The sequence below is a fragment of the Eulemur rufifrons genome, chromosome 18 (genome assembly GCF_041146395.1).
Source record: "Eulemur rufifrons isolate Redbay chromosome 18, OSU_ERuf_1, whole genome shotgun sequence".
NCBI classification, from domain to species: Eukaryota; Metazoa; Chordata; class Mammalia; order Primates; family Lemuridae; genus Eulemur; species Eulemur rufifrons.
The window spans coordinates 34,900,343-34,923,709 of NC_091000.1; the positions used below are offsets into that span (position 1 = coordinate 34,900,343).

The window sequence follows — 23,367 nt, forward strand, 5'->3', positions numbered from 1 at the left end:
TTCTCTTCCCTGACCTTACACTGTCTTCTACAGCTCTAGAGTGAAATATTGTTGCTGAACTTAATGTAGGATCACACTTCTAAAAGACATCCAATAGCCCTACTTCAGTTTGCTAAAAATCAAGGATAGTCAAATGTAGGAAACAATCACATTTTATTAGAGGAAAAATGAACTCTTTCTGCATCTTGCCCCAAATTGTCATATTTATAACTTATTTTTCATATTTTTATAAAGTAATTTTGACATTGTTCATGTTATTTTTCTTTTGTAAATACATTTGCCATTTGAAATAGTGATTATACAACATTCATTAAGAAATCTTACATTTAAGTTTGTAAGTGACTTTCATTATAACTCCATGCTTTTGCTCCCAATTTTTTTTGGAATAGCAATGGTGGAAATCTAGCCAAAGTGTTATCCTAATAACGCTCTAAAAAAAGAGCAGGCTGATGATCTGTGACCATGCTGAGATTTAACTCGTGAGTTTTTTTCTTTTAAATTGTGCATTTTCTAGCTTTTTTCAATACACAAATAAAGAAAACAATACTTTTTCCTTTAAAGTGAAACTCTCTCAACTGCCAATAAGGAGGATATGTATAATTTAATTTCACAGATAAGCCAAACTCTACATTTTAGCTAGTAATCACTTTCTTTCTCTATCTAATATTTTGTTGCTAAAATTTTCTGATTAGGGAGCTCTATTATTTTTTTTTAGTCCATCTTGGTTCAGTCTGATGAGGCCCTGACGTAACATGATTTTTGTAGTTGGCTTTTCTAGAGATTCCATTTTAGTAACTTCCATAGGTATTATTCTTACAGTAAACTACATTGTATGAAAGTATCCTGAGAGTTGTTTGTTTTAAAACTGAAGAGTCTATGACAGAAGTAACCCAGGGTTAAGAACAGTGAAAACAATGGAACACTTGTCACGTAGTTCTCACCTCTATTTAGACCTAGCCTCTATGTCATTCTGTTCCTCCAACCACTGCACCTCACTTGTTTCTCTAATTTCATTCATAAATAAAAGGATAGACAGATGGATAAAATTAACTTCCAAATTCTTGAGAAACTGATTTTAGCAATTATGCTCTAAATCCTTTCAGTACTAAGGCAAGTAAATTCAGGAATACCATATATTGACTTGAGTTTTTCACTCTAGAGTGAGCAATGAATATGGAAAAATCATACTATCACCACACTAAAAGTTAATATAGATTAAAACAATTACTTCCAAAAAATTTAAGTGATGAAGGATATTATGGCAAACAAAGAAATTCTTTGACATTTATGATTTCAGCAAATCATCACACTATTATTTTTTTAAAGAATCAAAATCATGAATTCAACAATATTGTATACCAGAATCATGAGTTTTAGAAATAAGAATTATAAAGTTTCTTTATGGCATTTATTGGTAGTGGAAGAAAACAAATTTCAGTCCAATGAAAAGAATACTTGACATTACGTAGGTTCACTTCAGTATGATAAAACACATGTTTTTTTTTGAGGAGGAAGATCAAATGAATGGTGTTCATCTAAAGATATCTAGAAATTACAGACTAACCTGTCAAAGTCCTTCTTCATACACACAAAGATATTTTTCCTTTTTTCCTGCTGATACAGAATTAACCCATGACCAATGTTAACCTATTTCTTTGGGTAGATAGGATCAACTATTAAAGGTAACAAAAATTGTATTGAAAACATTGATCAATTTCTCATGATTTAATGTATTGTCTCATTTTCCTTTCTCTTATGGAACTGGCCACCAACTTGCCAACAACCCGGATGTTAGCTCTTTTGAGTAATGGATGTCCATTCACTATAAAACAAAACATAATTACATTAATAAATTTTCAGTTAATATAATAAAAATGTATCATGCTTTTGAAGTGCTAGAATATTACAGGAAATTAATTATGGCTGTGCTAGAACATGCAAAAGGTTTGACTTGGGCACATTTTCTGCAGATGTATTGTGTTACCTTATGTGAGGGCTGTCCAGAAAGTATCCAGTGATGTAATATAAAAAATTATGAAAATTGTGACTGGATACTTTCTAGACAGTCCTTGTATGTCATGCCAAGAGACTCAAAAACAGTTACTGTTCAATTAAAGAGTTGAGGGAAGGGATGACAGAAATTTGGTTCCACTAATGTACAGAACACAGTCAGCCCTTCATATCTGTGGGTTCCCCATCAGAGGATTTAATCAACCATGGATCAAAATTATTCAGAAAAGAAAATTCCACAAAGTTCCACAAAGTAAAACTTAGATTTTCTGTGTGCCAAGTACTACACTGAATCCATGTGACTGAAGGAATGTGTAGGCATTATATTAGGTACTATAAGAAATCTAGAGGTGATTTAAAGTATACGGAATGATATGTGCAAGTTATATGCAAATATTACACCATTTTATATAAGGGACTTAAGTATCCATGGATTTTAGTATCTGAGGGAAGTCCTGGAACCAACCCCCCATGGATACTGAGGGATGGATGACTATTCTTGAATTCAATTAAATGCAACATATCTTTGCTCAAAAGGACAATAATATTGAAACTTTTTACATTACAGTATGATTAGCTCTGATTTTGATATTTGAATCAACATAAGCTACTATTTGTATAAATTGGTTGTACTGGATCTATCTTTATGTATAAGATGACTTTCCACAAGAAATAAAAGCCATAGATTGGCCACCATTATACACAGCAATAATTTACAGATAGGGTGGTATATCTTTGCTGTTTAGGTCATATAGTTGTTATTAAACAAAAACATAACCAAGTGCCAAGAAAAAAAGTTAAAGTAATAAGAACAATCCACATTGCTAGAAGGAAATGAATGATTTGAGGCATCGTAAGAAACAGGGTATTGTTGCTGGGTTCATATATATCTGTATTATCATTAGACAAAGAGCAAGGCCAACAAAATTATATTAGGCCACATTAACAAAGGATTTGAATACATATTTCTTTAAAGAAAACATCAAAATGGAAAACAGGCATATGAAAATGTACTCAACATCATTAATAATCAGGAAAATGCAAATCAAAACCACTATGAAATATCACCTCGTATATATTAGGATAGCTATTATCAAAAAGTCTAGAGTAACAAATGCTAGCAAGGGTGGGGAGAAAAGGAAACCCCTGTATGCTGTTGGTGGGAATGTACACTGGTGCAGCCATAATGATAAACAGTTTGGAGGATCCTAAAGAAATTAAAAATAGAACTACCATGAGATGCATAATTCCTCTTTTGTGTATATACTGAAATGAAATGATATCACCATATCACGCACACCCATGTTTATTGCAGCATTATTCACAGTAGCTAAGACAGGCAAACAGCTTAAGTATCCATTGATGGAAGAATGGATTAAGAAGAGTGGTAAATATATACAATGGAATATTATTCAGCCTTTAAAAAGAGGGAAATCCTGCAATTTGTCACAACATGTATGAACCTGGAGGACATTATGGTAAGTGGAATAAGCCAGACACAGGAAGAAAAATATTGCACAATTTAACTTATATGTGGAATCTGGGGAAGAAAAGGAAAAGAGTCAAATATACTGACATAGAGAGTAAAACAGTGGTTACCAGGGATGGGGGAGGAGAGAAAATGGAGGAAGTAGCTCAGAGGTTACAAAGTAGCAGTTAGATAGAATGAATAGGTCTAGCGAGAGATCTAATATATGACATGAGGACTATAGATGATGAAATTGTACTGTATTTGGGATTCCTGCAGAAGATTTTAGCTACTCTTCAACACAAAAGCAAAATAAATGGGAACTATGTGTGATGATGGACATGTTAATTTGCTTCACTGTAGTAATCGTTTTGCTACCTGTATGTATTCCATAACATCATATTGTATACCTTAAATATATGCAAAATTAATTTTTAAAAATTAATAAATTAGGCCACACTAAGAGTATCTATAAAGTAATTAGTAGTTTTCATTGCTAGTTTGATCCTAGGGAAAGGCAACCACCAATTGGTATTTCAATCTACTACAGTTATATAAAATAAACATGAGATAAGCATGTTAGTTCTTGATGCAAGATTTTAGGATAAAATACTTTCCTATTGTAAATTTTTTCAATAATATAAAATGCCAAGCATATATTTCATCAGGCAGAAGATACTTGATATATAAGATTACTCAAAGTAGTTAAAATAGAAAGAAAAGTGAAAATAATTGTTTAAGTTCTTACATATGTGTCAGTGAATCCAGGTTTAGCACTCAATCTCAGTTTCCTTATTTTTGAAATAGGGATAATACCTATCTTGTTCAGTTGTTGAAGGGATCAAAAAATGTATGTCAAAAAATATATGTGTAATAATACTTTATTAACTCCTCAATTGTAATGAATGTACTAACACTAATGCAAGGTGTTCATAATAGAATAACCTATTAATGGGGGTGTGGTGCAGGTGTGGGAGTATATGAGAACACTGAACTTTCCATCCAATATTTCTGTAAACTAATATTTCTGCACAACCCAAATAATAATACTAAAGCTCATTAATTAAAAAAAGATATGTATCTGACAATTCAAAAGGATTCAAGATATAGTTGCTGGATTATTATCATCTACATTACGACATTATGAAATGGCCTTTTCAAAGAAATTTCACTAACAATTATATAATCTGTTACTTTGTAAACATTTTGATTAAAGGATCATTTCATTTTAGGATAGATAAAAATATAAGCACACATGATATCTTTAGCCTTTCAAAGTAAATATTCTTGACATTCATTTATGCTGTTATGGTAGAACAGATTCAGAGAACAATCCTTTCTGATTAAAATAAGTCAAATCCTGAATAAAATATTAAATGTATTTTAACTTCATTGCTAAGCTGGCAGGGAGGGAAGAAAATATAGAGGCCAAAAATAAAGTGAAATCAGTAACCTTAGTAGATATTTGAAATGCCAAAGCCAGTTTTTTGGGTCTGAAGCTTTCTGTTAAGCCCTGGATATCTGAACTTCAGCCTTGTGAGGAGAGTGGGGATAGGGATAAAACATAGAATCCGCCCAAAAGGGAGAGTCTAGCATGAGAACACAATGGGGGACTGGGGCCTGGGAGTGGGTGGAAATGAGAGAGAGAGAGAGAGAGAGAGAGAGAAAGAGAGAGAGAGAGAGAGAGAGAGAGATGGAGAGAGAGAGAGAAAGGGAGAGAGAAAGGGAGAAAGAGAGGAAGAGAGGGGACAGGGAAGGAAGGAAGGAAGGAAGGAAGGGAGGGAGGGAGGGAGGGAGGGAAGGAAAAGAGAGAGGGAAAAAAAGAAAAACCTAAAACTTCAAAGAGGGAGACAGCAAGAAAACTTTGCTGTTTCCATGTAGCTGAATAGAGAGATCATAACCCCAAAGCTAGCCCTTGGTTTGGTTGTTTCAGTTTACGTCATTTGTGTGATCCAAAAATGTCTCAAATAAATGTAAAGTTTGTTGGGCCCATAAAACAAATAAAGAACCTCTCTAGAGGAAAGAAATTTTAACCAAGGACTTTAAAATATATCATAAAAGCATATTTTATTAAACCCTAGTGTGTTACAATGTATTTTTAAGTTAAAAAATCGGGATTTTTAAAAGTTATACACATAGAAAAACATGTAAAATAGTAGGAGTGGGTATAACTATAATTTAGCTTTAGTTTTTTTGCTTATTCATATTTTCAACAGAAAATATTATTTATGTAAAAAAATAATCATAGAGATCTTCAAGTTTCTAGGTCTGAATATATGGTAGGAAATCATTTTTATTGCAGATAATTAAGAAATAATAAGAAATTAGATATTTTTGTTTATGTTTCAATCATTTAAAGAAATGGTTTTGCACTGTGAAAATATTCAAACAAAATAGATACTATGTTTAATATGCATTTTATAGGCTGGATTTTCAGAAATGGGATATTATTTTTTTATCAAATGTTCAAAGTATGCTTTTGCCCCCATGTTTTCTTTTAAACTATCTGGAAATTTTCATATTCGCAAGTCCATTTTCTTATTTTTCATGCAAATTCCCTGACCTACTCAAAGTTATATATTATTCTACAGTATTGGCTACTTCCTGTGAACACTTTAAAATGAATCCTATTTGTTTAGATTCATGCTAAGTGCTTTGGGGTGATGTAAAGGGCACTAGCTGAGACCTTTCTGGGTCTCCATTTCCTAATCAAGAAACAAATAAACAAAAAGAAAAAAAACTGTAATTATGTTATTCATGGTTATCTAGTTAATAAAAAGTGAAAGCCCTACTTAACACAGGTTCTGCCCACCAGAAGATTATCAACATAAAGCAAAATACAGTTCTATATGACAAAAAAAATAAGGATATATTTTTAGTACTCAGCTCTCTGTATTTGTGATTTAACCAACTGCAGATCTAAAATATTTGGAAAAAACGATAAAAAATAATATAACAATAAAAACACAAATAAACACAATATAGTATAACAGATATTTACATAGTGTTTACATTATATTAGGTATTATAAATAATCTAGAAATGATTTAAAGAGATGATACAAAAGGATGTGCTTAGGTTATATGCAAATACTACACCACCATTTTATATAAGGAACTTGAGAATCTCAGATTTTGATATCCACACGGGTCCTAGAACCAATCCCCTATGGATACCAAGGGACAATTGTGGTTACATTTGATGCTAATATATAGCAGAAGCCTAAGCTTGAACCTAAATTTTGCACACTTTAGGATTTCAGAAAGGGGGTATATGTCCAGAACATTGGAAGAACAAATCCTCTAGAGACCTCTTTGGAAAAAAAAGACTAACAAACCTTCTTGGGGCAAAATTCTAAATAATAAGACAAGAGTAAGCTGAGCATTTTAGTCTTGGTCCAATAAGACAGAGGCAGTAGGTAGCGTTGGGAGATTTTATGTACTCTGGGCTGCCTCTTGCTATTTTGCTCTGACTTTCCACTCTCCTATTTCTCGCCTTCCTACCCTCCAAATAGGGAGATTTGGGCTTGTAACTTTGTGAGGGAATGCCCCAATGAGAAAACGAAAATATCTGAAGAGCCACCTCCTATACATTGTCCTGGGATGCTAAGTGCCCAGGGCATCGGTGCTCTGTGATCGAGGTGACTGTGGTACATGGGTCAGGAGAGAGGCTTCTCCTTTTGGAGGCTGACCTAGGCCCATGTGGAATCACCACAGCATGGCCTGAACAGGTGCTGGTGGCAACAGCAGCAGCAAGACACCTTCACCAGGCTTCCTGAGCTTCAGAGAGACAGCAGCAGACATTGCTGCAAGGAGGCAGGGGCGGGGTGGGGTGGGGTGGTTCCCGGAATATGGAATTCTATGTTGCAGCCTAGAGTGATGTATTTATGAGCACATGTGAGATTATACAAGGATAATTCATAGAATTTACTGCAGTTATTGGGATCGTTTTTAAGGAGACCAAAGATTGTGACCATTTTTGTGACTATACATCTACCTACATATGCATATATATGTGGGTATGTAGTTTTGATATTGTTTTGAAATATTGAAAGTTTACTTCCCAATCCTCACTGCTCCTAGCCCCTGACTCTGCCATTCAGGCAATAGTATTGGCTTCCTAAAGGATGACTGAAAATAAATCACCTCATTTCTTACGCTTACCAATTTTGAAACATGGCAAAATTATTAATTAGCTAATAAATATTCTATTCCTGAGTTTTGAAATAATCAAGTCCCTTTTTTATAATCTTCAAAAATAGAAAACATATAGCTATATAATAAGCATAGCCATTTTAAATGAGTTGAATAATTTTGTGACATTCCATATATGCACTGTCTTCAAGCCAAAAAATCCAAGAACAAAGAAGGCAAGTGCATTTGAAAAAGGAGGTTTTAAAACACAAAGCAAAAACAATACTTAGAAAAATAAGGCTTCTGCTTGAAAGAGTATGGATCTCTTCAGAATGAATAGCAGTTTGGGGATCCAAAACACTAGAATCTGAAGATTTTTAGCACATGGCGCCATACAGTGAAGAAGATTGTGTGATGACATGAGAATTCTTTCTAACTTAAAGGAACTAAGAATTGGACCAGAAGACTGGTGGAGGAACAAAATAGGAGACATTGATGAGCTCTTGAGAAAGGGGCCAGGCACATATCCCTTATACCTTGCCCTGGAGGGGAAAGAAAAAAAGAAAACCTCAGTGATGGAAAGCACTTATAGTCTGTGGGAAAATCAGGGGTCCAGGGGTTTTGTTGAAGTGGGCTATAAACCTCTTAGTCTGGCCAACTAGTGCTACAGCAATAACCATGTGTAGTGTCTACATGATGGTTCTGCAACCTTACAGAACAAACTGCAGCCCAGTGTGGTGTGATAAGAGCTCCTGATATTGCCAACTTTCCCAGTGGGGCATGGGGATTCTGAGAAGGCTGGCTGACTGGAAGAGGCCTAAGGTCAGTACAAGGAGAGAACAGAGTATATTTATTCAACTATTGGGACCATAGCAGAAATTAAGAATGGATGCCAATGAATGGCTTCCAAGGTCCAGGTGGCATGATTCATGGCACAGAGAAGGCCAGCAAGGAGAGGAGATTGCATTGAGGACGTCTCTCAGTAGACAAAAGGAAATGAGAGAGCAGGCCTATTTTAAATGGGTGCTCAATCACATAGTAAGTAAGAATAGAGGATGAAATTGATGGCATATATAAATAATAAGAGCAGCATAAAAACACAAAAGTTAGAAATGTAGTTTATAGAAACTGAAATAAAAGAAATCAGTCTAATTACTAAGAAGAAAACATTTTCTATGTGCTATAATTGAGAGTGAAACCTCACATACTATACAATCTGGAAATACAAGTTTCCTCAAAAGTGATATCAACTCAGTAAAGGGCATAAGGGAAAAATGAGCTGACCTAAGTAACTTTGGAATTCAGTGTTTTGATTGCAAACTCGAGGCTAAAAAAAAATTGCAGGTGGATAGACACGGATGCATATATATAGAAATAATTGTAGATATGTTAACAAACACAGGCAGGTATTCATATATTTCCTAGATCTGCCCTCTGAGAAAGTCTGGAAGCAGTGATACCTCAGGGGCAACGAGCACAGTCAGCATCCAGATTTTGGTTTCTAAATGCCATTTTCTAGTCAAAGGAAGCACTATTCCTGGGAGAAATGGCTGGTTCTAGGGCTAGGACAGGGATGATGGAAGATGAGCCTGCAGAATTGTGTAATGCCAGAAAGTAAGGACATGCTCAAAAGACAAAACGATAGGGCATGTCAACAGGGACACAGGAGCCCACCTGAAAAAACTCCCAATCTCTAAAGCCAGAACAATTTGAGCAACAACCACAACAAAATAATGTAATACTAGATTATAATGCAAAGTATAAAAGAAATATACATGAGTAAATACTAATGTAAATAAATGATTGAATAAATGGGAAAGAAAAAAATCTTCGTTACATCTTAATTTATGTAGATGCTCGCACATCCTAAAGGAAGTTTACTTTGTATCCTCACCCTCCCCTTGAGTGTGGGCTGGACTGAGTTATGTGCCTTCAAAAACTAGATCGTGGAAAGGGAAAGTGTAACTTTATAATGGAGAAATCTGAAAAACACTACCTAGGCCAGGTGACCCTGGCTAATATCACCAGGAATAAGTCATGTTGATAGCATGTTCCTGCTGATATGATGTGATGAGAAGAGCGCTTCACCTCTGTGATATTCTTTCAAAAACCACATAACCATAATCTAACCATGAGAAAAACATCAGATACATCCAAATTGAGAGGCATTCTGCAAACTCTCTGAACAGTAATCCTCAAAACTGTCAAGGTCATGAATAAACAAGGAAACACTGAGAAACTGTCAAAGCCAAGAGGAGCCTAAGAAGACATCATGAGTAAACGCAATGTGGTGTTCAGGATAAGATACTGAAATAGAAAAGGGGCATTAGTAGGAAAACAAGTGAAATAAAGTTCAGAGTTTGGTTAATTATAATGTACTAATGCTGGTTCCTTGATTTTCACAACTGTATCACGGTTATATAAGATGGTAATAGAAGAACTGCTGAGGGAACTCTGTGCTGTCTTTGTAACTCTTCTGTAAATCTAAAATTATTCCAAAATGAAAAGTTATTTAAAAAGTGGTATCAATTTTTTTTACAAAATAGAAGGACTCACACAAGTGAACCAAACACTGAAGCAAAATACAGACATATAAAAGAAAATGTAGTTCTGATAAAAAAGGAGTGCAGACAGCATAGTAGCTAGGTGCTAAAAGCCTTTTAGACCTGCTTGTGCAAACCTGAGGTACACTTTTCAACAAATTTTAGAAACCGTAATGGCAAAATAATATGCTACTTAGGTTTTTGGAAAGGCAGAGACCTATTTCAATCCTCTTTTCCAGCTAAGTCGGTCTATTCCTCTATGATCCCACCTTCAAAACTTCCTCTAGGTACCTGTCTTCATTGAATGACTTCATCCTGCTCACTCCATTACTTGTTGCTTGCCCAGCCTTCAATAGTAGGATCAAGTTAATGTCTGCTTTGATGAATTCCCAGGCACTGGTAACTGCTTTGTCTTCTAAATTCTCTAACCTTTTTACTCTATGCCAATGTTCACCATTTTTAATGTTATACTTTTCATTGTCCTCTACAAGAGAGCGGAAAGTCCACTGGCTTAGAAAATACACAGTAGCAAAAGAAGTAAACCAAAAACAAACAGAAGAAACTACAAGAAGATTTAGGGGATGTACTTATGTCTGCAACTCATTCTGTAATGCATTTTTTTTTAAAAAAAAAATATGCTTTCATGGATAGATAGCAGGATGAACGTGTCCCCTGTGAAGTTCTTTCAAATTTACTATATGTTTAAAATTTTTCACATTAAAATGTTGGGAAAAAAGACACCAGGAGTTCAAAAACATTTGAAATAATTGTATATTTTGTCAACCACAAAACGGGATTTGAAAAACTAATAGTAACAATGAGAATAATAGCTGTCATTTAATGTACTGTATTTCTTGTTGAACTTTTACAACTCATTGGAAAGCACAGCACTATTTATACCACTCATTTTTTAAGGTCGTCTATGCTACATTAACTTGTTCTTTGCCTTTTTATATTTATGTCTTGTATCTTCAAAACACCAGCAATTTACTTCTTTATTTCACTACAGTAAGCTCTAAAAGAATGTCTTGCAGATAAGTGTTTAATAAATAATTTAATAATGTTTTTATTCATATTTTGCTTTTTTCCCATACAAGAAAAATTCATGGAAACCCATCCAAGCCAACTAGTATAGCTCTAATTCATTATTTTAAGCAGTACATAATATTACGTGATATGAATGGATCATAATATCTCTCTACTGATTAACATGTACTTTATTCCCCAGTTTTACCAACTAAAAATAATGTTAAAATAAGCATGCTTATTTACTTAGTAGTGCTCTTATTTCCATGTGATAGATTACCAAGATGGAGTGAGTATATATATTAATATTTTTAATAGATATTGCTAAGTTGTTTTCTAAAATTATGAAATTCATATTTCAACCAATAATGTGTGACAGTGCTTCTTTGCTCATGTCCCAGCCAGCAAGAGCGATTATTGTTTTATTTTGCCTTGGTTTGAGTTTGGTGAATCTCACTGTGTTTTCTCATTTACTAGTAACTTTGAGCATCTTTGCATGTATTTGACAGCCACTGGATTTTTGTTTTGTGAATGGTTTCTCTACATCTTTTGCCTAGTTTGCTATTAGATTTTCCCCTTGTTCTCAATTTTAAATAGTTCATTGTATTAAACCTCTGCCTTGGCTGGGTGCAGTGGTTCACACCTGTAATCCTAGCACTCTGGGAAGCTGAGGTGGGAGGATTGCTAGAGGTCAGGAGTTCAAGACCAGCCTGAGTAAGAGCGAGACCCTATCTCTACTAAAAATAGAAAGAAATTAGCCAGATAACTAAAAATATATAGAAAAAATTAGCCGGGCATGGTGGCACATGCCTGTAATCCCAGCTACTCAGGAGGCTGAGGCAGGAGGATCACTTGAGCCCAGGAGTTTGAGGTTCCTGTGAGCTAGGCTGACGCTACCACACTCTAGCCTGAACAACAGACCGAGACTCTGTCTCAAAAAAAAAAAACAAAAAAAAAACTCTGCCTTTTTTAATAGATTTGTTTATAATTTTTTTCATAGAAAAGTTTTGAAATTTGTATGAAACCAAAGTCTTTTATCTTCTCTTTTACATGCTTTGTTAAGAGTAGCTTTTCCTGCTCCTAAATTGAATATGTGGTTCTCTAGATTGACTTTCAGAATTTTTATTAATTAAATAATTAATTAATTTGGACTGGTTGTTGACTTTTATCAATTACTTCTTTTAGTATTATTGGTAACATCATGTGATTGTTCTCCTTAAAAGTGTTGATGTAATAAACTACGGGAATAGAATTCTTAATATGATATCATACTTATATTCCTGGCATAGAATATGCTTGGCCTTAGTATATCCTTTAATAAGTGGCTGGGCAATTTAACTTTTCTCCACATACTCAGTACTCATGATTACTAAGGCAAAGAATGCCCAACCATTTCTGCCTTGTTAGAAACCTTTGGATCCTTCAGGCTCAATTACAAGAAATCCACTCTTAGTGAGAGCTCTTCAGCCAGGTTTACATAAAAGTGGCTAGGACTGTTTCCACTACCTAGATCTCATTCTCTGCCCGGTGGCTAAGCAGTGAGGCTTCCAAGAAGAAGGTACAGGAGAGATGAAAACACAAGAGCAATTTCAGGGTTTTTAATTTTAAATTCTTCTTCATTATATTTCTTCTTTTGAAGCTTTAAAGAGGTGATTAGAAAATACAGGGTAATAAAAGCAGAAGACATTACAGTTTACATAAAAGGCACAAGTAAACTTCTCTGAGCTGATGTAGATCCTAATATTCCAGACAAATATATGAGATGAACATAAGAGGAGGCCCACCTAGAAAAGACATTTTTAAAATCTAAAAAAAAAAATGTGTACAAATGCATTTTACTCTAAATGTTCTATATAACATGGCATATTCCTTGACCTTCCTTTGTTTTGTATCTTTTCATAAAATGAAAATGGTATGGCATTATTATGATAATCCACCAGGAAATTCTCAGACACGTGCTTCATTATTCATTTTATTCTAACTACGTCAGGACAATAGCAGAGTGAAGATTCAAACTGTCGAATTGCCTCTGAGAAGAAACAATCATAAGAAAATTAAACAAGTGTTCCAATGTATGTGCATGATGGGATAGAGCAAAGAAGGTTCAAACCATTTGTGCTCATAATTTTTGAGTTCTAATTGAAATCCAATTGAACTTAATGGGATGTAGATAACAACACTTATCTAAACTTTGCAAAGCAATACCTCACCATGAAGTGATAAAAATTCTTGCGACAATTTTAGCACAGAGCTTAAAGCATGAACTTTGGAATCAGAAAGACCAGAATTCGAATACTGGCACTTCTACTTAACACTTCTGTGATCTTAGGAAAGGTGAGCTTGCATTTCTTCAACTATAAAATGAAAATAATAAAAGTACTCTAAGAGAATAGACATAAAGCATTTGATTTGGATTTGAATATATAGTAATTTCTCAATAAAATTTAATTATTATTCTCCTCTTCTTTTTGTCCTCCTCCACTCAGAGGAGCAATTGTAGTTTATCACCATCTGCCCTAGTATATACTAATCTTTATTTATTTATTGGGTTTACTGGGTTCTTGTTAAAAGAGTGTGCTTGCTATGGGAATGCCGCCTCCAGACAAGCAAACAGCCCTCTCTTCCAGTGGACCACCAGATTGTTTCCTCTAACCTTTCCCTGTGCAGACGCCATTCTGTATCTACCACTGACGTGCCTAGATTCTGCTGTGATATTTCTACTGGAATATATAATTCTTTCACACTGATTAGTTTTCAACACAACACTATCTCCTTCACCCACACAAACAGCCCAAGTTGGATTCTGAGGAATATAAATTGTTTTATTTTGTCAATTCTTAGATAAAACAGATAGATAACTCTATTTGGCATCTTCAAGAGGTCTACCAACACACAACTCAATCTTCCTGCCTTTCCGCCCCTCCCTTCTTATATGACCATGATTCTGGAAATATTATAAGACTCAGTCTGGAGGAATTTCTCAAATTTTCTTCTCTCAGACTTAGATGTTAGGCAATGACAACTTCTGAGTAAGCATATTTGTTAAGGTGAGTATATAATCCCTCACCATACGGTGTCCACATCTGTGGAAAGACTTGGAACAGGATATGTTTATAAGGTAAATATACTCACAGTTGTAAATTACCACTAGATGTCACCCTTTGTCACTGCTAAGCAAATGTGGGGTGGCTTCCTACTACCAAAGTGCTCTGCAGTCTAGGCACTTGTCCCAAGCCCAAGAAACACCAACAGTAACACTGACTCTGTTCATAACCCACTGCCAAACTGGAAACAAATAATAAACATTAATCTCCAAGGTAAGCCCAAGGCTGGCTCTGGGTGTCCTCTGATCAGGATAGGAGAACCCACTTATCTTCAGCAATGAGTACTTCACTTAATAGGTATCTGTATCCAAAGAACTGAAGCACAATTGTAGTGTTCCTCAGTCTTCAAAGGTATCCAGCTTTTCAAGCTCCATCACGAGAGGGCTCATGGAATCATTTGTTCCCTTTGATTGTGTTGGTGTCACTAGCAAGAACTCATACGAACCTCTGATTTTGTGATGAAAACCAAGATTAGTCAATACATCTTTATCATATAAAGCTCCTACACAAACATGATCCAATTCTTCCTCATTCTCCAAGATTCATTCTATCATTGCTGACAGATTATGAAAGTTAATTTTCAGGTCAAAAACCTAGCATTTTTCTCTTTCTCAAAGATTCACAGGAACTGAACAGATAAATCCATCAACAATTTCTCAGTAAGTCCATCCCAAAAACATTTTTGTGGAGCTGAGTTCATGAAAAACCCCAGTTCTAAGTCTTCTTAGACTAGATTCACACTTCTTAAAGCATTTCCCTGCTTCTAAGAATGGCCATCCCTGGGGCTTTAGTGGCATGCTCTAACCATAACCAAGTCCATTTTCTCCATTTGATACTTCTCATGAATTTCTTAAACTTTTAAAAATGTATTGTAATTAGTGTAAACTAATGAGTAAAAACACCACCAAAAAATTTGCTTAATTTCAAATTGTAAGTTCTAACACAGTTCTAAGGTAATGATAAAGGATTTTTACATATAAGAAAATGTCACATGTGTAGCCTCCTAAAAAGTCTCTTAAAATAATCTTTAGAAATCTTTTTAACAGTCAATGTTTTTACACATCCACTTGAAGCTCCCTTTAAAACCATACTCTATTTCTTTCTTTACTCACCAACGCTCCCTAATACCAAGCCCATAAATCCTTTTTTTCAGTATCTCCCACTTTAACTATTCGCGGCAGCGGTCAAAATTCTTTCTCTCTTTCGTCCAAACATCAAGATGTGTTCCCATTGTCGTGACCTTTCTCTGTTCTCTCCCTTCTCTCTCCATGCTATTAAAATGTGCACTCTCCTGAAATGCTGCTCTCACCTCACATCTCTACTTCTTTCAAGCAATGCTCTGGAAAGATATTTTTCTTCTTCTGTGATAGATTTTTTAAGTGAGAATCAGTCTACTCCCACCTCCTTGAATTCTGGAGATTGAAATTCTCCAATTTTCTAACTACTAATGTTGTAATGGTTACAATGGTTTCCTGTATAGATAAGGATATTCAGGATTAGAAAGGCTAAGTAATTATTAGAAATATTAATTATTAGAAAATAATTATTAGATTAAATTAAATATTATTTAATTTTAGAATAGATTAAATATTATCTAATAATTAAATATTAATTATTAGATAATAAATATTAATTATTAGAAATAATTAGAAAGTCCAAATAAGTGGTGGACTATGAATAAAACCCCATGTCAGCATCACCCTAGAGTTTGAATTAGAGAGGCAGCATTGCACAGTGTTTACGGAGACCAATCCTGGGCCATATTGCCTGGGTTTGAATCTTCACTCTACCGCTTACCATCTGTATGGCCTTGAAACAGACTTTCCATGCTTCAGTTTCTACATCTATAAAATGAGGATAATGACTACATTGCTACCTATAATTGTGGTGATGATCAAATGAGTTAATATTAATATATATGCAATACACACAGTATTACTATAAAATTATTTCTCATTAGCCACTATATTGCTTTTCAAATTCAAAAACATTTTTAAAACATGTAAATTTATTAGTGAAAATAACAGATGACTAGTCTCCAACTCAAGTTATAAATATGGAGACAACTTGGCTTATTTAACAAAGAAAAATTCACTGACCTATGTCAAATACTTCATTAGTTGAAGCCTTGATCAGTGTTTGAAATATGTAGCAGACACTTAATGACGATGATGATGACACCAATCATCACATGTTTGATACCATCAACACAATGATGATGATGATACCAATAACGGCTTAATATTTTTGAGACTGTGTACTAGGTGCTTATTTGACTCTTTCAACAACTCTGTGATAAGTACTTTAATCATCCCCATTCACAAATGAGGAGGAAACTAAAGCTAACAGGTAAAATAACATGCTCAAGATCAAGGCTATATTAAATGCCAAAGCTTGGGCTTTAATCCACTGGTGTCACCATAAAGCCTACAACTGACAATCAAGTCATGCTTGAATATTTCCTAAATTTTCAGGTAAATATGTTATGTTTCAATTATTTGTAAGCCTAGTTGTGTTTTGTTAGTTTATTTTTACATTGAATTTACATTTTGTTTTATAAACTAAAGTTGTACCATAAAAATACTTTTTTAATATATTTCCTAAATCTTGAAATAAAAGAAATTCTAGAAGATGTGCCTGCTAAACCTATGATCATGTAGGTATGTGCAAAATTGAATGTAGTCTTCCTAAGAACTTTGTAAGGTAGCCTCATATTAGAAGAGAAAAGGCCCCGTTTGAATATGGGGCTACCTTATAGCCCTGAAAGTTTAACAGCAAATTAAGGTCACACAGATAGTAAGTAACAGAATGGGGATTTGAATGCAGGTTTGGTTTTCTGATCACAATATAATTTCCACTAAACTGAACAGTCTTTCAAATTGAGGATTGTCTCTTAAATTTGCCAGTTATGAATTTAAATTTTTTTTTCTTAGAAACAACCTAACTTTAATAAAATCAATCTGTAATCATACTCTCAATTGTATCTCTTTTTCTTAATTTATTCTATTGTCATATTTCCCTGCTTTTGAGAGAGAAAATTAGTGGTGTTACATCCTAAAATTTTTGTTATTTGGCACCTACTATATTGGTAGTAAAGATTTTACATATAATATCCATCATATCATAACTGGATAGCACATGAATATTGTGTACTAGCCTAGATAGTTTCATGCCTGAGATAATTTATAATGCAATCTGTGTCTATAAGATATAATAAACAGAATAGGTAAGAGATGCTTCTCAGAAAAATTGCAAAAACAAAGACCTTGTGTTAAATCTTCTGAAAGAAAATTTGACTAGACTGATATTATTAAAGCAAACTCAGTAATAAAATGTAGAATGTTTTTAAAAATACCCTGGATCTTATTTTGTGTTCAACACTATTAAAATCACTTTATATGTATTGTTTTATTTACTTCTTAATCACAACCCTATATAACAAGTATCATTATAATCTCAATTTTAAACATGAGGAAACTAAGGCATAGAAATTTTAAGTAAATTTCCCACAGTCACAGGGTTAGTAACTTCCATGACTGGACTTCAAACCCAAGCAATGTAAGCGAGGTGCCTGACTCCCATATACAACAGTGACAACTGCAACAGCAACAATAACAACAATGAATCAGATGCTATATAAGCACTTTACGTGTATTTTCTCATTTAATCTTGATACCTACCCTATGAGATGTTACTATTGTAATTTTTATTGTAAGAATGAGAAAACTAAGATTCTCAGAGGTTAAATAACTTGTACAAAACCACATATTTAATGCATGGCAAGATCAGCATTTGAATCTAGCCAGTCAACAGACTGTACTTTTGCCTATTATCTGAATATGAGTTACCCACATAAAGATGTATTCAGATACATATTTATATTTTATTCAAATATTTTTACTCACGTTATGATCTTAGGTCCAAGAATTGGAATATAAAATAGTTATAAGAGCATTTATAAATATTTTCTATTCTTGAATATTGACTCTAGGGGATATTATGGATGAACTCCTTCCTTCTACCATCTTTCTAGATCTAGAATAATGAGAAATTGATAAAACTCTAATTTTGAGATGCCCTTGCAGGTAAGACTCTGGATATTAATTACCTTCTACTAATTAGCTACACTTACATAAGATTCAGAAGGCAGAAGTAAGGTGGAAACCCTCTCTCTGCCCCCCATCTATTTTTCAAAGTTCTTTCTGCAAATAGGCAAAGTCAAGAAAAAGTGCGTTTGTTCTGCTGCAGTGCTGAAAAAGCTATTATCTAGAACAAAAGCATTTGCAGCAGCAGCAGCAGCTGCAGCAATAACATCTTCTTCATTTCACATCCTGATTTTTGAATCTGCTACTGGGATCTAGAAATTCATAGCCCAATGTCAGCCACCAAGGTGGCAGCACCCTTGGTGGGTCAGCTCTTCATTGTCCTGGAGACCAAAACTGGAAACCACTCCTTCAACTCTCCAGCAATTTTTTAAAGGACTTAATTTACTGTATCCAATCCATTGCTTCTTAACATTTCTACTGTGTATTTCATTTCCTATGATGAGTCCTGACTGATACAGTATTCATTGTTTAAATTGTATTACTGCTATCTGATAGAAGTTCTTGCAGCTGATGCCTTTCAGAGACTATGGTGCCGCTGTACCTTACAGTTTTGTTTCTTCGTGCATTCTAGTCCATCTTGTTCACTCCATCCCCCACTTCCCCTGCCTGTTCACTACTCCAAAAACATTTTTGAAAAGCCCTTTGACAAACCTAACGTATCCTTTCGTTCCAGTTTAGGAATGTTAATATTATTTTGAAAGAAAAAGAAAATTCCAGAAATGGAATGTTCAGAATTTGATTAGTTCTAAGACATTTAAAACAATGATGTCCCTAATGAAAGGAAGTTTTTTGTTTGTTTGTTTTCCTCTTGTCTGGTGTATTTAAACTAGGAAATATGTCCTGATACCTAGCCCCCAACTCCTGCCAGCCTTCCACAGTCCACTCACATTTACCATTGGTGCTACATCCTTTGCTGCTGCTGTTGCTGCTTGACTCATGCCCTGAACATTTTGTTTCAAAAAAGGAATACAGGTACTGTTACCTGATACTTAACATTTGCCACAAAATATAAACCCCTTCGAGTCATGTATAAAAACCAGAGGTCAAGATCATGCCAAGTCCCTTGCCTCTGATGCACTTTCAAACATAGCCTAAGTATTGAGAATCCCTTACTTATTTATTTATTTGTATTCTTTATTAGCAAAATGTAGCCTAGAAGTAACCATTAAGGTTGTCCCAAATCCATTCAGTTAAATAGCTCGGTAACTTCATATCAAAGAATAAATATTAGTATGAGAGCACCTTGCTTAATTTGTACTCAGCTGCATACTAAAATAAATACCATACATATTTATACATGATGGTTGTTGGGAAGAATATCAGAAGGGTAAACAACATTTGGGAAAACCAACAGCCATTTGTTTCTTTGTACCTGACCAAAAATACGTTCAGCTGGTATTTGTGCTGCTACATAGATGGGCGCCTACAGGCCATCTGATATTTCTGCTTTCATCCTCTTTTCTGCAGGAGAAAGGGAGGAGGCAGAAGGATCAAGAACTATGTCTAAGTTCCCAAATGCCAAGACCAAACCAGAGAAGTCTAACAAAGAGGAAAGTCCTTTTCACCAGGAGCTGCGTTAGCTCTTATACTTTGTTTCTGGATGGCAATAGTGAAGGATTTTGTAAAAAATAAATAAATAGATAGATAAATATTAAGTAAACAATTCCCATTCTCAAATTATTTTAAACATTAGTTTGAAAGCTAGTCAAGTTAATGTACTTCTGTGGACAGAACAAGGACTTTTTGCACTTTGGGTTTCTTTCCAGGTCTTTTACAAAAATATAAATTATAATTCCCATTACTATTTTCTTGCTATTCCATGATGTTTTTTCCTGCATATTGTAATCTAATTCATTAATTCTTCCTCCCAGTTCATGTTTCTTCAAATTCAGATTGGAAGTATGGAATTTCCTTAGCAGACAGAATTCAATGCTGTAAGATTATTTTGATTTAAACTTAAATAATCATTTGATGACAAACAAATATCTATTACATTTTCACTGATAAGGCCAAGAGAGGAATTTTTGGGTGTTGTGTTTCCAATGATTTATTGAGAAAATTTTCAAACATATTAAAAACATGAAAGAATTACACAATTAAGACCACCTAGATTCTACAATTAATATTTTACTATATTTTCTTGATTATGTATCTCTTCATCTATTTATCTTATTTGGGGATTTCATAACCATTTTATAAGAGGAATCAGCTGAAAAACATTATAAATGGAATAATTTAATGGAAATATTTCCACCCCACCCTTAGTAACATTTTCATAAATTTTTGACTTTTTTTTCCTATGTAAAAACTACTATAAAAATTTGGAAAATGTATGAACTGAACCCTGAGATTATGACTCAGATCTCAATATGTTCTGCAGGTTTTCCCATGTTTTTCAATAAAGTAAGGTTTGTTGAGTAGTAGAGGAGAAAGGGTTATCATTGAGTATCAGACGAATATATAAAGCTTCTTACATGCCATCACTCTGCCCTCAATTTTTAAATAATGGGATTTTATAAAAAGACTGAATAAAAGACTCTAAAGCGATAAACTACAGAGAGATACAAGATGCTATTGCCAAAAAGCAGATAGCATTCAATTAGTTTTTTTAAGGAATTCTTATCACATCTCCTCCTAATATTAGCTTTCTCAATAAACAATAGCCTGCTGCAATATTGCCAGGGTTGCCCAGCTGAGATGACAATGTGCAGTGACAGATGATTGGGATTGTCCAAAACTGTTGATGTTATTCACAAATGGCACTCTCTGGCCCTTTAGTTTTTAAGATTATTCTATGACTCTAACATGAAACCAGATTAATATTTATGTAGTAAGAGAGATAAGAAATGCATTTTTCTGCAATAAAAAATAAACATTTTCTGGGTCCATTTCAGCAACTAACTTTAATTGAGTCTGATGTATACATAAAATTATGTGTACACAAATCTTTCTGCTTTTTAAAAAGGCTTTAAATCTCATATGTCTGTCTATTCATGACCTTAATTTAGGCTTTCAGATTGTATTGGTTTTAAATGAAGAAAAATAGGTAGTGGAAAAAAATCTCTGCAATTTAACATAATAATGCCACACTAAGTCAGTCTCTGCTTCTTAAACATGTGAAATATTTGGCCACATTAAGCTACTGGGTGAAATTGAAGTTTATAAGTATATTTTATAATCAGTTTTTTCCTACAGAATCCAGAAAATTTCTAGTTTTAAAACAAAACAAAAAATTATTAATTTAATTCATTTAACTTAGTACATTGGCCAATTTTATAGGATTGAATCAACTGACCTTCTGAAAAGAAATTAAATTTTATTTAGATGCTAGAACTAAAGTAATACATATTAAAATCTTCACATTAATGACATGATAATATTTCCAATTCAAGACATAAAGCAATTACTAGCTTATGACAAACAAAAATTTCTGAACATTACCTATGAGGTCCTAAAAAGCCTGGCCCCTTCCTATTTTCCCAGTCTCGTCTGGAATGATGTTCACAGGATTTCCAGTGGAGTCAACTCTCTAGTTTCCTCCCTTCTTAATGAGCTACTTCTCAATCTTCTAAAGATTCTGCCTCCTTCTCTCTGACCTGGAATCAAATTCTGAGCCTTGAATTATCCTCTATCTTTACCATTCATTCCCTTGCTGTACTCATCCAGTCCTGTGTCTTTAAATATCATGAATGTTTTAATGCCTATCAAGTTTATATTTCCAGTTTTAATGTCTTCCTAAGCTCCAGATTTGATGGGAAAAGGGATCCTAGAATCCACTGTGTATCAGGACAAAAAGGATACTATCGGAGATGTGCTACACTGGTAAGAGTAGATTTTATATATTTCCTCCCAATTTGCATTCAGTGACATCATGTTGGTAGCTTGAGACTGGTCATATTGGTAGTATTTAGCCCATGAAAATCAGCAAATGCTACAAATCCCCAACTGCCCCTCCAGAGTTAGCTTAGCAGCATACAACTCCTTATAATATCCAGATGAGGCCCAAGAAAATCAGGGCCAAGAAGATCATGAGTAACTAAAATGCTCTATTTTGTATGTGCATGTGAAAAGATTATTGTTTCAGCGATTTCTTAAAAATCAGCTTTTTAAATCCATCGCTTCAGTTTATTTAAAGTAGCTCTATACACACAAAGTTCCAAATCTAGATTAGCAGGTAGATTTGGTGGCTTTGGGATATTTAACGTATTTGTTCACCTGGAATTACAAGGTGATGGCAATACGTGAAGTCAGAGGAAAGAAATCTAATAATTCGGGAAAATTTTGCTCATAATTGTCTATATTAAGAATCCTATGATACTGATGCTTCTAATTTCTCTCCAATCCATATGCTTAGATCAGGGAGGAAATGCTTAACACAAGCTGGTCAATCAGATTCTGTTTCAGAAGAGGGTCAATCAGCTGTTAGCAGCCACGTTCGAAAGTCATCTTTTTACACTCTGACCTTGCTGTTGTCAAGAGCCATGTGTTATAGGGCAGAGGAAAACAGGTATCAGGAATGAGAATAATGTAAATCTTCAAGGAGAAAGAGTACCGAGAAATCCCCCTGTCTAGGAAAGAGAGGGCCAAGGGACATTCTGTAATCCGTAATCCTATGCAGCATGGCTGTGCTTCCTGCAATTGGGTTTCGTAAGCTTATACTCTGTTCTTAAATAAACATTCTTGCTCATAAGTTCTTCTCATTAATAATGCTATTTAAGATTTGGTTGAACAAGAATTATTCTCATTAATATCCAGACATGGTATCTAACTGACCTCTTGCAATCTCAGTTTAGGTGTGTAATAGTCATTTCAAAATTCACATGTCTAAAACTGAACTCCCTGAATTTCTCTCGAAGCTGCTTCATACACATTCCATCTTCTTTAGCTCAGTAAATCCATCCACCTTTTAATTGTTCAGGCTAAAACCATTAGATTTTTATTCCTTGTCTCTCACATAATTGTATCCAATCCCAAATC

The 23,367-nt window shown here is 34.3% G+C and overlaps 1 protein-coding gene across 1 annotated transcript in view; it reads right to left on the reverse strand.

The window, feature by feature from the left end:
• Nucleotides 1–1,718: 1,718 nt before the first annotated feature.
• The window catches only part of IQCM (IQ motif containing M), a 310,674-nt gene continuing 289,025 nt past the window's right edge, over nt 1,719–23,367 (reverse strand). Inside the window, exon 12 of the mRNA XM_069493257.1 lies at nt 1,719–1,822. Within this exon, the coding sequence (XP_069349358.1) occupies nt 1,719–1,822 (104 nt within the window). The remainder of the gene's footprint in view (nt 1,823–23,367) is intronic.